Below are 17,348 nucleotides of genomic sequence, written 5' to 3'. Positions count from 1 at the left end.
CAAGACGGGATTCGGGTGTGCCGACAGGGCCATTGACTTTAATGGCGTCTACAGAGTCAACAATCTGCTCTTCGCGCAAAATTTTAGGATGTTTACACCTACTGGAGGTGGACACCCGGACGCAGTCTTCTACGTCAGCGTGTCCACCTCTGTTAGGCATTAATATTGATAATGCAAGAAAGCAATTAACATTTTTCATATTTGAAAATTCCACAATATAACAATATAGCCTTATAGATGACAATACCACTCTGCCTCTCCACTGTCTACAATTGTAAACTATTAAGTGTTTACTCTCTTCTTTGTTAGTTTCGATATGCGAATCGGCTGGATATTTTCTACATGATTACTGGATTTCTTGGAGCAGTTCTAAATGGCTTAAGCCATCCACTAATGCTCATTGTGTTTGGTGAAATGACAGACAGCCTTGTATGTCACAACTCATCAATCCAAAATACAAGTAAGAGCAATACTATTTTATTATTATTATTATTATTATTATTATTTGTATATTGATATTTTCGGACATGTTATAGTTCAATGAGAACTGAATAAATCCATACCTGATAAAATAATGTTTATTTTCATATGATTAAATATGATCAATGTTTAATTTTTATCATAATGAGTGCCCATTGCCTCCTTCGTGATAACTGCCCTCCGATTTGGAGGTCAAGTATATGTAGTCAGGCACTCATCCTGCACATGCTCCGTAGGAAAATGAGATTTGTTGACCGGCTGTGCCCAGAACTTTATACAAGACCCTTGTAAACTTAAATAAATTGGTTATATATGTACTGGACACATCTTAGTAAGTGTCATTATACACAGCACCGATCCCCTCTGCACATGTTCTGATTTCCATTGGTTTTTGCATGTATCTGGCCAGGGAAGGGGTCTCATTTTACTTCGGCACATACGCAAGATGAGAGATTAAAGATGATGATTGACTGTGCTTGCTTGACCACCCGATCACAGTCTCTTTCATGAGTGTGCAAACGGGCACCATTAGGTGCAAGGGGATGCAATCATTAAGATAAAAGTTAAGGCCCCCATACACGTTAAATTAATGTTGGCCAAATCCATCAAAATCGATGGGTTCAGCCCACAGTCTAATGTGTACAGAGGCCTCCAACAGATGATGTCAGGGGATATTTGGATCCAGAATGTCTGACGTCAGACTGCCAATCCTTTCTAAGAAATAAGACACTGTCAAAGAGTTGGACAAGATAGATGCTGGCTCAAAAATCAGCTGAACCATCGTTCTGCCATCAGGTATTTAAAGTGTACAGGGGGGCTTTAAACTGCTTTGAAAAGAAGTAAACCCCAACAAGACTAACATTTATCCCTTATCTTCTCAGCAAAAAATCCCTTTAAGCTGTACTCAATACAATATAATACAACACAATTTCTCTTTTTCACAGCTGCATGTGATAAATTCAAACCTCTTCCTGAACAAATGTCAGAGTAAGTTTTTGGGAGTGTATTACGTCTAGCCGTACTTTGTCATGACACAATAATTATATCTAATATGGTATTACTCTGTTTCACCAGGTATGCCTTGTACTACGTGGCAATAGGAGCAGCGGTTCTGCTATGTGGCTATGGCCAAGTTTGTTTTTGGGTTCTAGCTGCAGCGAGACAGACGAGGAGGATGAGGAAGATGTTTTTTCATTCAGTTTTATCACAAGAAATGAGTTGGTTTGACGTTACGAAATCTGGAGAACTTAATACCCGCCTAACAGAGTAAGAGCACCGATGTTCTTAACTTGTCTTCTGAAAACAATTACATGAGCGTATGTATTAATTACTGCAATAATCGTTTTGCAGAGATGTCAACAAGATTAATGATGGAATAGGAGATAAAGTTGGCCATCTTGTACAGAACGTTTCATCTGCCCTAGGAGGACTACTAATTGGACTAATCAAAGGATGGCAACTTGGCCTGGTCATATTGGCTACAAGTCCCCTGGTGACAATTGCGACTGCAATTTGTTCTAAGGTAAAGCCTTCCTTTTATTTGAGTTACTAAAAAAATAATGTGTTTTTAATATGTGACGAGGGTGTTGTACTGATGACTGGAACATATGCATTAAGGATCTTAAAAATGTTTAGCAATACATTAAAACTGCAAATTCTTTTCACTCAAATGTACACTTTGTATTGAGGATCTTCTTAAAAATGTTCAATGTTACATTAAAACTGTAAAAAAAAAAAAACATTTGACTCAAATGTACACGTTTTGTAATGGACCATTAAACTTTTTTAGACATTTCTGAAAATTTCAACTAAAGAAGATATCCAAAACAATTTGAGAAGTTTGGTTAAAAAAATGTAAAAATACCGGTAGGTCACAAAGTAATACAGCATCATTGTGAACCTACTTCAGGAATAATCATAATGCTAAATCAGGATCTGAAAAGTTATATGAAAGTGGAACTGAACTTTCAGGTGACTTTTCAGAATGAACTGTGGTAGGTAAACGTGTGCACAACCTTAGGATGTGGTGCCCAGGTAGGATCCAACACCTCAGTAGTATATAACAAAACCATGTAGGGAGTGTATGCAGAGAAGCGGCCCTTGCTATGCAGCCGTAGGACAAGCGGTGGACACCGCGTCCTACGGCTGCACAGAAAGGGCCGCTTCTCTGCATACACTCCCTACATGGAGCAAGGATATGCCACAATACCTGCCTAATACTATAGGCCTCCCATGTATACTGCTCACAAAACGTAACTGATGAAGGTCAATCTGTGACCGAAACGTTTTTGTTGCTGTAAAATAAAACCACTTGCATACAAGTTGAGTGCCAGGTTTTGTTATATATTTTCAGAATGAACTGTCATCTGTATGCATGAGGTACAGCATGGTTTCTGTCCGTTAAATGACTTTTATCCTGTATTTTTAGCTACTTTTTATCTGCACTACAAGTCTCAGCAGTTTTGTGCTGTTCTGCTGGTGCCTCCCTCTAACTCCTTCTATAGATTTTTATAGTCAGCAGGTATAACTTGACCTTTCACTGGAGACACAGTTGTAGACAGATTTGAGCATTTTCTGAGAATGAATGATTAGCTCAGGAAAAAAGAATGGATCAATAAGATGAGAAAAATGGCAATTTTTCTCTAATAAGATAAATTACAAAGTGTGGATTCATTTTAAGCGTCAAAAAGTAGCAAAGAAAATTCACCAGATTTCTCGTGCAAATTGCTTCGAAAAGTTGTAAAGTTTTTGCACAACTTAAAGTTGCACAAAAATTATGCAACTTTTGGCAAATCAAGAGAATCTGACTCCTAACCACTGTTCTGCATGTATTGGGGTCTTAGCACTTATCCTGAATGAAAAAACAAGTACATGCTAATGTTGCCCTGAATAAGTCTGAATTGCAATTTAACATGTTTTACTTGACTGGGGATGACACATACTATAGACAATACAGAACTATTTCTGGAGGCAAATTCTCGGAAGTTCTTGGATGCTGCCGGAACACAGCAAATCTGTCATTTTTATAGTGGCCACAGCTAAGTACTACAGATCTACACTCTACTCAAGTGAATGGTGGTTGCAGACACTATAGTTTTGATGGTGCTGCTGTATCCTGGCAACATCCAAAAATTTTGGGTCACCACCGGAGTTAGTAACAGCTGATTGGCAGGTGTGCAATGTGTCACACCCCACTGATCATATATTGATGGCCTATCCTAAGGATAGACAATCAATAAAAAAAGTAGTGGCCAACCTCTTTAAGACTGGTGTGTACAATGCCGGTATAATGAATCAGGCCCATTGTTTTTCTTGAACTGTAATCATTGAATGAGTTGTATTGTATTACAGATCCAGCAGCTGCCTCTTCTTTTGTGAAGTGCCACCTACTTGATAGTGCCACCTCCTTTTGATATAATGACATGCCTTAATATATAAAAATGCACACCCTCATCATCATCAAAGTCCCACTATGGCCCTCTCAATGCTGTAGATCTCGATATGTAAATAAACAGCTGGTACACAGCAGAGAACTTCTAATTGTTCTTTATCAAGATAAATTTCTATAACAGGCAAAATTTTCAGTCCATAATGGAATAAGTCTTTGATATTCTCACCAATGTGAACTCAATCCTTTTCAGAGAGGTGTTAACTTCATTACAGCAAAGTTAGTAAAAGTATTGGTAGAGGCGCTGCATAAGGGACCAACTGTCTGCACTTGTTCCATGACGTTTTGAGGTCCTCTTCTTTTCTCAAGCACGTTCTGAAGGAGCATGTGACCTTCAGCCTTGTCCAATTGAAAAGAAGATTCACATGTGAGGAAGGCGTCAATAACAAGCGGACAGCAATTTAGAAAGGAGAACCTGTAATACTTACAGTACAGACCAAAAGTTTGGACCTTCTCATTTAAAGATTTTTCTGTATTTTCATGACTATGATAATTGTAATTTCACACTGAAGGCATCAAAACTATGAATTAACACATGTGGAATTATATACTTAACAAAAAAATGTGAAACAACTGAAAATATGTCTTATATTCTAGGTTCTTCAAAGTAGCCACCTTTTCTTTGATGACTGCTTTGCACACTCTTGGCATTCTCTTGATCAGCGTCAAGAGGTAGTCACCGGAAATGGTTTTCACTTCACAGGTGTGCCCTGTCAGGTTTAATAAGTGGGATTTCTTGCCTTATAAATGGGGTTCGGACCATCAGATGTGTTGAGCAGAAGTCTGGTGGATACACAGCTGATAGTCCTACTGAATAGACTGTTAGAGTTTGTATTATGGAAAGAAAAAAGCAGCTAAGTAAAGAAAAATGAGTGGCCATCATTACTTTAAGAAATGAAGGTCAGTCGGTCCGAAAAATTGGGAAAACTTTGAAAGTGTCCCCAAGTGCAGTTGCAAAAACCATCAAGCGCTACAAAGAAAGTGGCTCACATGAGGACCGCCCCAGGAAAGGAAGACCAAGTGTCACCTCTGCTTCTGAGGATAAATTTATCTGAGTCACCAGCCTCAGAAATTGCAGGTTAACAGCAGCTCAGATTAAAGACCAGGTCAATGCCACACAGAGTTCTAGCAGCAGACACATCTCTACAACAACTGTTAAGAGGAGATTTTGTGCAGCAGGCCTTCATGGTAAAATAGCTGATAGGAAACCACTGCTAAGGAGAGGCAACAAGCAGAAGAGACTTGTTTGGGCTAAAGAACACAAGGAATGGACATTAGACCAGTGGAAATCTGTGCTTTGGTCTGATGAGTCCAAATTTGAGATCTTTGGTTCCAACTACTATGTCTTTGTGCGACGCAGAAAAGATGAACGGATGGACACTACATGCCTGGTTTCCACCAGAAGCATGGAGGAGGAGGTGTGATGGTGTGGGGGTGCTTTTCTGGTGACACTGTTGAGGATTTATTCAAGATTGAAGGCATACTGAACCAGCATGGCTACCACAGCATCTTGTAGCGGCATGCTATTCCATCCGGTTTGCGTTTAGTTGGACCATCATTTATTTTTCAACAGGACAATGACCCCAAACAGACCTCCAGGCTGTGTAAGGGCTATTTGACCAAGAGGGAGAGTGATGGGGTGCTACGCCAGATGACCTGGCCTCCACAGTCACCAGACCTGAACCCAATCGAGATGGTTTGGGGTGAGCTGGACCGCAGAGTGAAGGCAAAAGGGCCAACAAGTGCTAAGCATCTCTGGGAACTCCTTTAAGATTGTTGGAAGACAATTTCCGGTGACTACTTCTTGAAGCTCATGAAGAGAATGCCAAGAGTGTGCAAAGCAGTCATCAAAGCAAAAGGTGGCTACTTTGATGAACCTAGAATATAAGACATATTTTCAGTGGTTTCACACTTTTTTGTTAAGTATATAATTCCACATGTGTTAATTCATAGTTTTGATGCCTTCAGTGTGAATTTACAATTATCATAGTCATGAAAATCCCGAAAAATCTTTAAATGAGAAGGTGTGTCCAAACTTTGGTCTGTACTGTAAGTATTACAGGTTCTCTTTTCTAAATTGCTGTCCGCTTGTTATTGACACCTTCCACTCTTTTTTGGTTTGTCCATAATTTTGGTCTGTACTGTATGTCAGCACTCAGCAGGTGTCATAAAATCATTCCCCAACACATTTGTTAAAAGAAAAATAAAGTGGATAACTCCTTTAAATTTTGCACCGTGTATCCCAGTTTTGTTTATTATCAGGGGTGTGAAGCTGTTGGTTAATGCTTGTTCAGCATGTAATATGGAATATAATTGCAATAATAATTTTATCACAATTTTAGTTGACGGTGCAACTGACAAGTAAGGAGCTGTCAGCTTATGCAAAAGCAGGATCTGTAGCCGATGAGGTCCTTTCTTCAATACGAACTGTCGCCGCATTTGGAGGACAGGAGAAAGAAATACAAAGGTACAGATGTCATGTAGGGTCAAGTATAGAAAACATTTCACGTACGAAGGTAACACATTATTTAAATACTTTATTCTCATATTTTAGATACACCAAAAATTTGGGAGAAGCCAAAAAAATTGGAATAAAAAAGGCCGTTGCCTCACAGTTGTCTGTTGGTTTTATGTTCTTTATGATTTATGCCTCTTATGCACTTGGATTTTGGTATGGCTCAGTCTTAATATTAGGAGATTACGGATATACCATTGGAAATGTTCTTGTGGTGAGTTTTACAAAATGAATATTGTGATCATTTTATAACAAATCTCAGCATTCTGTGATGATTTACAAAGTGTATTTTCATTTTCAATTTTTTCCCTTCAGGTCTTATTCAGTGTTATCCTCAGCAGTTACTGCGTTGGTCAGGCTGCTTCCCATCTTGAAGCTTTCTCAGTGGCCAGAGGAGCTGCTTATAACATATTCCATACTATTGACCAGGTAAAGCATTGGGTATACATTTTACTTTGTCTGAACTAGGCTTTAATTCTAAAATAAATGCTATTAAAGGGGTTGCCTCCAGTCACTCAATGTGAATGCAGACTTCAAAATCCTTACGGCACACCGCACTATGTCGGGATTCTCCTTTGTTGCTGCTAAAAGCAGGTGATCACGTATCCCCAAGTATGCGACTTGCATACTTCAATCCACATTCCGACTAGACATGCTCAGACTCGTTCAATTCACTTGTATTGAGTGAGGCCGTGCACGTCTAGTCTGCACATGACTGCATGCATACAAGTCACTTACTTGTGGTCATGTGACCACCTGCACTCGCCAGCAAAAACGGAGACTCCTGATAGCATGTGGATACTGTGAGGAATCAGACGTCTGCAGTCATGTAGGGTGACTGCAGAATATTACCAGAACCCAGATTCCCCCAACCTTAAAGTGAACCTGTCACCAGGTGTGGCCAATAAGAGTTACGGCCACCACTTTTTAGGGCTGATATAATATATATCATGCTATATGATATATATCATGATATAATGCTGTATATCTGCCCCCAACCCGACCTGTAAGAAAAGAAAAATAACTTTTATTATACTCACCTGCGGGCGGTCCGGTCCGATTGGCATCGCTGGTCTTGGTCTGGCGCCTCCCATCTTCTTACGATCCCCATCCTCCTGCTTGCTTCATGCTTCATCATTCTTCATCCACACAGTCTCCTCGGCACAGTGCTTCTGTTCAGGCGTATTTCTCTGCCCTGTCGAGTTATTTTTCTTCTCTTACAGGTCGGGCTCAGGGCAGATATTCAGCATCATACAATGCTGTATATCAGCCCTGAAAGGTGATGGCTGCATCTCTTATCAGCCAAACCTGGTGGCAGGTTCCCTTCAAATCTCTCTAATAAAGATCTATGGTACTAACATCCAACAAAGGAAGCCTATTTTTTAGTTTATGGTTTATAAGATTTATTCTTTGCATAAATGAAAATTTTCCAGCCTTCTGATATAAATTACATTCTTCACCATTTTTAAACAGAAGCATTATTTACCTGTAGCTTCAGATACAGTGGTTGTTTTCCTGGACAGCGGCTTCAGGGAAGAAATGAAGTTAAATTCTCCCTGCAGCTGCCTGTTTCCAGTCATTGAGACAGTGCAATGGTCACAACTCACTTACACAGTGAGCACGCTGTCATATCTCTCCTGCACCTTGACTGACAGCTTGTTCTTCATTGTGTGTGCATCTGTTAGTCAAGGTGCAGGGGGGTAAATTATTACAGCCCCACTTACTGCATAGTGAATGGTGACTGTGTAGCTCACAGCAACATTACCTGCTGATTACCATTGTGTCTGCAAGTAAATAATGTACTTTTAGCTGACAGGTTCCCTTTAAGATATTTGTTAGCTGTCAGTAAAAGACAACACATTTCCTGAAATTCTCAATATTACATGAATTCAAAAACACTTTGAGATTTGATTTGGGTATCATAAAAAAAGACTTGCCTGGCTAATTTCTTATTTCGTGGCCTGGTGGGCTTCTCTTTAATGCCGTGCAGCTCTGACATATAGCAGATTGTCACACCTTGTGCCGTGGTGGTCAGTAACTCGACCATCACAGATCAGTGGAGGACAGTTTTTACGGCAGAGTCATTTTCCATCTCCAGAGTCACTGGGTAGGTCTCTCTCATCTGTTACCTCTTATCATCAGCAGGGGCCTCTCTTTCTCTCTCCTATAGAGCTCATTCACACAACTGAATTTTCGGTTCGACTGCTGCCCGTGAAAATAACAGATACCACTCATGCCACTGTTATTCCGTGGGACAGTGCAGATGAATAATTTTTTTTTCACTAACCGAATCTGAATGTGAAAAAAACTGCAGCATTCACAAGTTTCTTCCGTAAATCGGATGAGACTCACCCGCTCAAGGGTATCGGTGCATGAAAAAAATCGGATATCGTAGGGAGCCATAATATAACATCCATTTTTAACAGTCACATTGCAATTCTGTAACATAGGAAACTGTAAGTGTCCCGTAAATGATTAATAGCTGCAGCAATTTATCATTCTAATGTTCAGACTGTGTGACTTGTTTTTTAACTAAGAGCAGAACTAGGAATGGCAAACTAATAACTTTAAAATGGTGAAGAAATGAGATGAAGGGATTTTAGAAATGTATCTAAATATTCATTTATTTAGCAGTCAGTTTATTTATACAACCCTGGAAAACTTTGACATTAGTTAGGAGATGATTCCTGAGTCCTGACTTTTCATACTTCACCAAATACTTTTGTGCGGACAATGACTTTTTTTACAATGATAAATTCTGCTAATTTGTGTCTTTATATTTTCTTTCCTATAACCACAGGCATCTGCAATTAACAGTTTCTCAACCGAGGGGTATAAGCCTGATAATATCAAAGGAAATGTTGAATTTAAAAATATCCATTTTTGTTATCCTTCAAGACCAAAAGTTCAGGTAAATCCTATTTTATGCTTTTGCTAGATGCTCTTTTACTCCATTGTGTTATGTTCTTGCGTGTTTCGTGTGACCTTTTCTTTGTGAAAATATACAACAGACTATTTTCTGTTCAAATTAAGGTTTTAAAAGGATTTAGTCTAAAAGTTAAACCTGGGCAGACGGTGGCATTGGTCGGGCAAAGTGGTTGCGGTAAAAGCACCACAGTGCAGCTCCTGCAGAGAATGTATGACCCTCAAGAAGGAATGGTAAGTATGGTACATTTTGATACTTTCTTTCAGATGTTTGATTTTTTTTATTTAGGCTTGAGTTATTTCAGTGTTCTACTTTTTTCAGATAACGGTTGATGGCCATGATGTAAGGTCCTTGAATGTTAGACACTACAGAGAAATGATTGGCGTAGTCAGCCAGGAGCCCGTCCTGTTTGCAACAACCATTAAGAACAATATTAAATATGGCAGATTAGATGTGACAGATGAAGAAATAGAGCGAGCAGCTAAGGAAGCCAATGCCTATGACTTCATTACAGCACTGCCCGATGTAAGTATGTGCAATTTATGGGGCACTGCTCATAGATTTGTTTTCAATTTTAAAGTATTTAATGACAAAAAGTCAAGATACCCAACTTCTAACATTTGCACTTTACTTTTAAGGAGATTGATTTTCTATTTTTAATTTTAAATGGTTTTCTCTTATTTAAAATAAGTCATAGTTCAAATTATTACAGCAACTTAATAATTCGTTAGTTCACAAACTGAACTTAAATCAGTCCCCTGGGACCAACAGTAAAATGCAAGAAATAATATGTAAAACCAGACTGGCTCCTCTGTTGGAGACATCTGTTATTAACGAGCATGACCCTACTCAGCAATTATCATCCATCCACAGGACAGATGATAACTTGGTGATTGCAGGCGGTCTGAGCTCTGGGTACTCATCAATCCTAGTCCACGCTGCACTGCCAAATCAGTGTTAATAGGTCTGTTGGAAATAAGAAAGTAATATTGTAATGACACACATTGTGTGTCACCTGAGGAGCATAGGGGGCACTTGCAGGGGCCTGGAACTGAGCACAGGGAGTGTGAGAGCTAAAGCACGCAGTGTGCACAGGACCTGACACTAAACAGTCACATGATCGTAGTGGGGTGGAGCTACCACACGTGAGGACGGGGAAGCAGCTGAGAGGGCGGAATACGGGGCACAAAACGTAAATGTAGTCAAATGGAGAGCCAAGGGTCAAAGTCAAGCAAGAGCGAAATACCTAGGGATGAGACAGGGAAGGAACCGAGATGAGCCAAGAGGTCAGAGGATCAGGAAGGACAGTGCAGTACAAAGCAAAACACAGAGGCAGAAGTCAGGGGACGAACCGGGTCATGCAAAAAAAAGCTCACGCACAGAGGCACTACAATAACAGATTAGTAACCTGAGTCAGCAATCCCTAGCGGAGTAAACGGAAGTATCACCGACACTGGACCCAGGAACTACCAGCATTAAAGGGACTCTGTCACCTGAATTTGGAGGGAACAATTTTCAGCTATAGGGGCGGGGTTTTCAGGTATTTGATTCACCCTTTCCTTACCCGCTGGCTGCATGCTGGCTGCAATATTGGATTGAAGTTCATTCTCTGTCCTCCATAGTACATGCCTGCACAAGGCAATCTTGCCTTACGCAGGCGTGTACTATGGAGGACAGAGAATGAACTTCAATCCAATATTGCAGCCAGCATGCAGCCAGCGGGTAAGGAAAGGGTGAATCAAACACCCGAAAACCCCGCCCCTATGGCTGAAAATTGTTCCCTCCAAATTCAGGTGACAGAGTCCCTTTAAATAACTGCCCCAGAACCAAAGAGAGGCGAAGTATCTTAACCCTGACCTGACCAGGACGGAGCCAGAACCACCCCATCCTGAGTTATGACAAATATACTGTCCATAGTCCATACCTTGCAAAATTGAGAAAACCCCTCTAAGTTCAAGCAGAGACTGACCTATTGAAGTGTCATTCTCTCTGTAGGACCTGGCATGTCTATGCATTAAGGGGAAATTTTCTTTGAATAATGGGCATCATGTAGAGTTGAGCGAATTTCATTTTTTTAAGATCGAGTCGGGTTTTGTGAAACCCGATTTTGTCCAGAGTCGAGTCGAGTGCAGTCGGCCGATTATCGCTAAAAGTCGGGGATCGACCGAAACACGAAACCCAATGCAAGTCAATGGGGAAGCATAGTCGGCAGTGAGTGGAGGCCAGGAAAACACCTACAGTGCCCATTTTAATGCCAAAAACATCCATTCTTGTTTCTGAAGCTTGTCAATCTTAATTAACTTTATAATAATAGTTGGGCATAGGGAATTGGGGGTCATTTGGCAAAAGTTGTGGGGGGAGTAGGGCCGGCTCAAGTTTTTCGTGGGCCCAGGAAATGCGGACTACGTCACGGCGGTGTTGCAGGGAAAGGTAAGTATTTCAACGTTGCAAGTGCTGTGATCCTGAGCAAGCAGGGGGGGCCCACTCGTTCGCATTGGCACTGGCACAGGGCCCCTCAAAGTACAGCGATGTGTGTTTGCATGGCGGGGGCGCCTCCCACCAGCAGCGACACTTTTGCGTACTCTGAGGGGCCCTGTGCCAGTGACGTCGCCAACGAGTATGCCCCCCCACCTGATGAAGGAACCTGCACTTTCATCTGCACCTTCCTCTCTGTCCCTGTGTAAGGTGGTATAACATGCGGGAAGGGGAACCTTACTTTCAGCAGGGTCAGATTCTGGCTGTGTAGAGTATAAGGGGAATGTAGTGGTCTAGGTCAATGTACCAGCAGACTCATCTAGCAGTGGCTGGGCAATGGGCAGGATGAGGAGGAAACAGATATAGGGCCAAAGAATAAAGTAGGCTAAATGCAGTTCAAAATTGGTAACAGGACTAAACAGGTGGCATTGCTTTGTTCAGTGGAGTAGCAAACCCAAGAGCAGCAGACACTGTTTCAAGGGCATAACCACACTAGTAGGCCAAATGCAGTTTAATATCTGATAGTATAGGGCGAAAGCCAGAATGTGGAAGCTCAGCTTTGTTCAGTTGAGGACAACACCAGGCAGGGGCAGACAGACACCTTTAGTAGGCCGGAACAGCCAATTGCATTTTTAAAAATGGTAATTTGGAACTGAAGGTAGAAGCTCAGCTTTATTCAGTTGAGGACAACACCAGGCAGGAGCAGACATTCACCTTTAGTAGGCCGGAACAGCCAATTGCATTTTTAAAAATGGTAATTTGGAACAGAAGGTTGAGGCTCAGCTTTATTCAGTTGAGGACAACACCAGGCAGGGGCAGACAGACACCTTTAGTAGGCCGGAACAGCCAATTTTTTAAAAAAACAGCAGTTAGTAAGAGGCAGAAGGTAGAAGCTCAGCTTTATTCAGTTGAGGACAACACCAGGCAGGGGCAGACAGACACCTTTAGTAGGCCGGAACAGCCAATGGCATTTTTAAAAATGGTAATTTGGAACTGAAGGTTGAAGCTCAGCTTTATTCAGTTGAGGACAACACCAGGCAGGGGCAGACATTCACCTTTAGTAAGCCGGAACAGCCAATTGCATTTTTAAAAATGGTAATTTGGAACAGAAGGTTGAGGCTCAGCTTTATTCAGTTGAGGACAACACCAGGCAGGGGCAGACAGACACCTTTAGTAGGCCGGAACAGCCAATTGCATTTTTAAAAATGGTAATTTGGAACAGAAGGTTGAAGCTCAGCTTTATTCAGTTGAGGACAACACCAGGCAGGGGCAGACAGACACCTTTAGTAGGCCGGAACAGCCAATTTTTAAAAAAAACAGCAGTTAGTAAGAGGCAGAAGGTAGAAGCTCAGCTTTATTCAGTTGAGGACAACACCAGGCAGGGGCAGACAGACACCTTTAGTAGGCCGGAACAGCCAATGGCATTTTTAAAAATGGTAATTTGGAACTGAAGGTTGAAGCTCAGCTTTATTCAGTTGAGGACAACACCAGGCAGGGGCAGACATTCACCTTTAGTAGGCCGGAACAGCCAATTGCATTTTTAAAAATGGTAATTTGGAACAGAAGGTTGAGGCTCAGCTTTATTCAGTTGAGGACAACACCAGGCAGGGGCAGACAGACACCTTTAGTAGGCCGGAACAGCCAATTGCATTTTTAAAAATGGTAATTTGGAACAGAAGGTTGAAGCTCAGCTTTATTCAGTTGAGGACAACACCAGGCAGGGGCAGACAGACACCTTTAGTAGGCCGGAACAGCCAATGGCATTTTTAAAAATGGTAATTTGGAACTGAAGGTTGAAGCTCAGCTTTATTCAGTTGAGGACAACACCAGGCAGGGGCAGACATTCACCTTTAGTAGGCCGGAACAGCCAATTGCATTTTTAAAAATGGTAATTTGGAACAGAAGGTTGAGGCTCAGCTTTATTCAGTTGAGGACAACACCAGGCAGGGGCAGACAGACACCTTTAGTAGGCCGGAACAGCCAATTGCATTTTTAAAAATGGTAATTTGGAACAGAAGGTAGAAGCTCAGCTTTATTCAGTTGAGGACAACACCAGGCAGGGGCAGACAGACACCTTTAGTAGGCCGGAACAGCCAATGGCATTTTTAAAAATGGTAATTTGGAACTGAAGGTTGAAGCTCAGCTTTATTCAGTTGAGGACAACACCAGGCAGGGGCAGACATTCACCTTTAGTAGGCCGGAACAGCCAATTGCATTTTTAAAAATGGTAATTTGGAACAGAAGGTTGAGGCTCAGCTTTATTCAGTTGAGGACAACACCAGGCAGGGGCAGACAGACACCTTTAGTAGGCCGGAACAGCCAATTGCATTTTTAAAAATGGTAATTTGGAACAGAAGGTTGAAGCTCAGCTTTATTCAGTTGAGGACAACACCAGGCAGGGGCAGACAGACACCTTTAGTAGGCCGGAACAGCCAATTTTTTAAAAAAACAGCAGTTAGTAAGAGGCAGAAGGTAGAAGCTCAGCTTTATTCAGTTGAGGACAACACCAGGCAGGGGCAGACAGACACCTTTAGTAGGCCGGAACAGCCAATGGCATTTTTAAAAATGGTAATTTGGAACTGAAGGTTGAAGCTCAGCTTTATTCAGTTGAGGACAACACCAGGCAGGGGCAGACATTCACCTTTAGTAGGCCGGAACAGCCAATTGCATTTTTAAAAATGGTAATTTGGAACAGAAGGTTGAGGCTCAGCTTTATTCAGTTGAGGACAACACCAGGCAGGGGCAGACATTCACCTTTAGTAGGCCGGAACAGCCAATTGCATTTTTAAAAATGGTAATTTGGAACAGAAGGTTGAGGCTCAGCTTTATTCAGTTGAGGACAACACCAGGCAGGGGCAGACAGACACCTTTAGTAGGCCGGAACAGCCAATTGCATTTTTAAAAATGGTAATTTGGAACAGAAGGTTGAGGCTCAGCTTTATTCAGTTGAGGACAACACCAGGCAGGGGCAGACAGACACCTTTAGTAGGCCGGAACAGCCAATTTTTTAAAAAAACAGCAGAGTAAGAGGCGGAAGGTAGAAGCTCAGCTTTATTCAGTTGAGGACAACACCAGGCAGGGGCAGACAGACACCTTTAGTAGGCCGGAACAGCCAATGGCATTTTTAAAAATGGTAATTTGGAACTGAAGGTAGAAGCTCAGCTTTATTCAGTTGAGGACAACACCAGGCAGGGGCAGACATTCACCTTTAGTAGGCCGGAACAGCCAATTGCATTTTTAAAAATGGTAATTTGGAACAGAAGGTTGAGGCTCAGCTTTATTCAGTTGAGGACAACACCAGGCAGGGGCAGACAGACACCTTTAGTAGGTCGGAACAGCCAATTGCATTTTTAAAAATGGTAATTTGGAACAGAAGGTTGAAGCTCAGCTTTATTCAGTTGAGGACAACACCAGGCAGGGGCAGACAGACACCTTTAGTAGGCCGGAACAGCCAATTGCTTTTTTAAAAATGGTAATTTGGAACTGAAGGTTGAAGCTCAGCTTTATTCAGTTGCAGCTTCTTGGCAATAATATAAAGAAGACGAGACAGGACAACACTCGTTGGATGCCATATCTGTGTTTTCACTGGAAAAAAAACTGTCAGTTAACTACTTGTAGGAGAAAGTTTTTGTAGCTGGAGGCCACTTTTTGTATTGTACCAGTTTTCTGTTGTATGTTTGGAACTGAAGGTTGAAGCTCAGCTTTATTCAGTTGAGGACAACACCAGGCAGGGGCAGACACCTTTAGAAGGACGGAACAGCCAATTTTTTTAAAAACAGCAGTTAATCAGAGCCAGAAGGTAGAAGCTCAGCTTTATTCAGTTGAGGACAACTTGAACTAGGGACTGCAGACAGACTTTGCAGGCTGTCCCCTGTGTGGACCATGCATCCAATACATTAACCCATTTAGCCACAAAGGACACGTAACCTTCCGTGGCCAGGCCTACAGGTCCATGTGTCTGTTGTCAGGTATACCTTTGGACTGACAAATTGACAGAATGCAAGGACAATGCGGTCTTTAACATGCAGGTGGAGGGGTGGGATGGCTTTTCTCGCAAAAGAATTGTCAACTGGGTAGCTCATAGCGTGGTATATCGTAGTTCATCCTGGCTTTATTAATATTAAATTAAATAAAAAAATAGGCTCTAGGCACTTTATTATTGGTTCCAGGGGTACACGGGCAGCAGTGGTCAGGTGAGTGGAGGCCTAGTGGAAGGAGGGACCTTAGACAGGCTTCGAAGGCCTAACCTAATAAAATGGGCTGGCGGTAGGCACTTTATTATTGGTTCCAGGGGTACACGGGCAGCAGTGGTCTGGTCAGTGGAGGCCTAGTGGAAGGAGGGACCGCAGACAGGCTTCAAAGGCCTAACATAATAAAATGGGCTGGCTGTAGGCACTTTATTATTGGTTCCAGGGGTACACGGGCAGCAGTGGTCAGGTGAGTGGAGGCCTAGTGGAAGGAGGGACCGCAGACAGGCTTCAAAGGCCTAACACAATAAAATGGGCTGGCTGTAGGCACTTTAAAATTGGTTCCAGGGGTACACGGGCAGCAGTGGTCTGGTCAGTGGAGGCCTAGTGGAAGGAGGGACCGCAGACAGGCTTCGAAGGCCTAACACAATAAAATGGGCTGGCTGTAGGCACTTTAAAATTGGTTCCAGGGGTACACGGGCAGCAGTGGTCTGGTCAGTGGAGGCCTAGTGGAAGGAGGGACCGCAGACAGGCTTCGAAGGCCTAAAATAACAAACAATAGGCTCATGGCAGTTTTACAGCGGTTACATGGATACACGGGCAGCTTGGTGGTGAGTGGAGGAGTATTTAAAGTAGGGACCGCAGACAGGCTATCAAAGGCCTAAAATAACAAACAATAGGCTCATGGCAGCTTTACAGCGGTTACATGGATATGGAGCGCCCCCACACCACCGCAGGGCCGAGGGGATACCCGGAGCCGGGCCTCTAGTTCTCAGTCTCGGGGTTGTCACGGTGGCTAGACCCGGTCCGTGGCCCTGTCCGTCAGTGGGGGACGTCCGGTGCAATAAGTGGTAGTAATGGTAGCGATGGAGCGGTACGGTTGTGGGGTGTAAGTCGCGGTAAATAACGAGGACACCAGGTTGCAGTCTCTTTACCTCTTTACTGGAGATCTCTGAGTCCTCAGTCCGGAACACGGTTCACCAGGCTACGCAAGGCCGGCCGGTCCAATGGCACCTCCAGAGTTCTCCTCTCAGGTGGAAATCTGTGCCTTCCTTCTAGCGCTATGTGTTGTAGTCCTTCCCTGCTGTGCTCACGGAAAGTAACCCCACAACGGTTGTGTCTGTTTCTTAAGTTCCCTCACAACTCGATTTGATGTTCCTCTGTAATCCACCCCTTCCCTGTATTCAGGTTGGAATGGCACCCGTTTGTCAGGTAGGCCTGGAGTTCTTCCGGGACCCTAGAGTCGCCCCTCTCCCGCAATTGCCCCCCAAGACTTCATAGGTGATATGTGGTAGACAGCCCGCCTGAGACTGACTG

The 17,348-nt window shown here is 42.6% G+C and overlaps 1 protein-coding gene across 3 annotated transcripts in view; it reads left to right on the top strand.

The window, feature by feature from the left end:
• LOC143781837 (ATP-binding cassette sub-family B member 5-like) overlaps window positions 1-17,348 on the top strand; it is a 121,734-nt gene that overhangs the window by 54,573 nt on the left and 49,813 nt on the right. For all 3 annotated transcript variants that reach the window (XM_077268719.1, XM_077268720.1, XM_077268718.1), the window contains exons 4-13: window positions 310-460; window positions 1,425-1,467; window positions 1,555-1,746; window positions 1,831-2,002; window positions 6,271-6,395; window positions 6,483-6,657; window positions 6,759-6,872; window positions 9,244-9,354; window positions 9,477-9,602; window positions 9,691-9,894. In XM_077268719.1, coding sequence (XP_077124834.1) covers window positions 310-460; window positions 1,425-1,467; window positions 1,555-1,746; window positions 1,831-2,002; window positions 6,271-6,395; window positions 6,483-6,657; window positions 6,759-6,872; window positions 9,244-9,354; window positions 9,477-9,602; window positions 9,691-9,894 — 1,413 coding nt within the window. The remainder of the gene's footprint in view (window positions 1-309; window positions 461-1,424; window positions 1,468-1,554; window positions 1,747-1,830; window positions 2,003-6,270; window positions 6,396-6,482; window positions 6,658-6,758; window positions 6,873-9,243; window positions 9,355-9,476; window positions 9,603-9,690; window positions 9,895-17,348) is intronic.

Source organism: Ranitomeya variabilis, chromosome 6 (assembly GCF_051348905.1).
Source record: "Ranitomeya variabilis isolate aRanVar5 chromosome 6, aRanVar5.hap1, whole genome shotgun sequence".
NCBI lineage: Eukaryota > Metazoa > Chordata > Amphibia > Anura > Dendrobatidae > Ranitomeya > Ranitomeya variabilis.
Note: the sequence above shows the minus strand (reverse complement) of the source record. Positions and strands in the feature narration are given on the sequence as shown.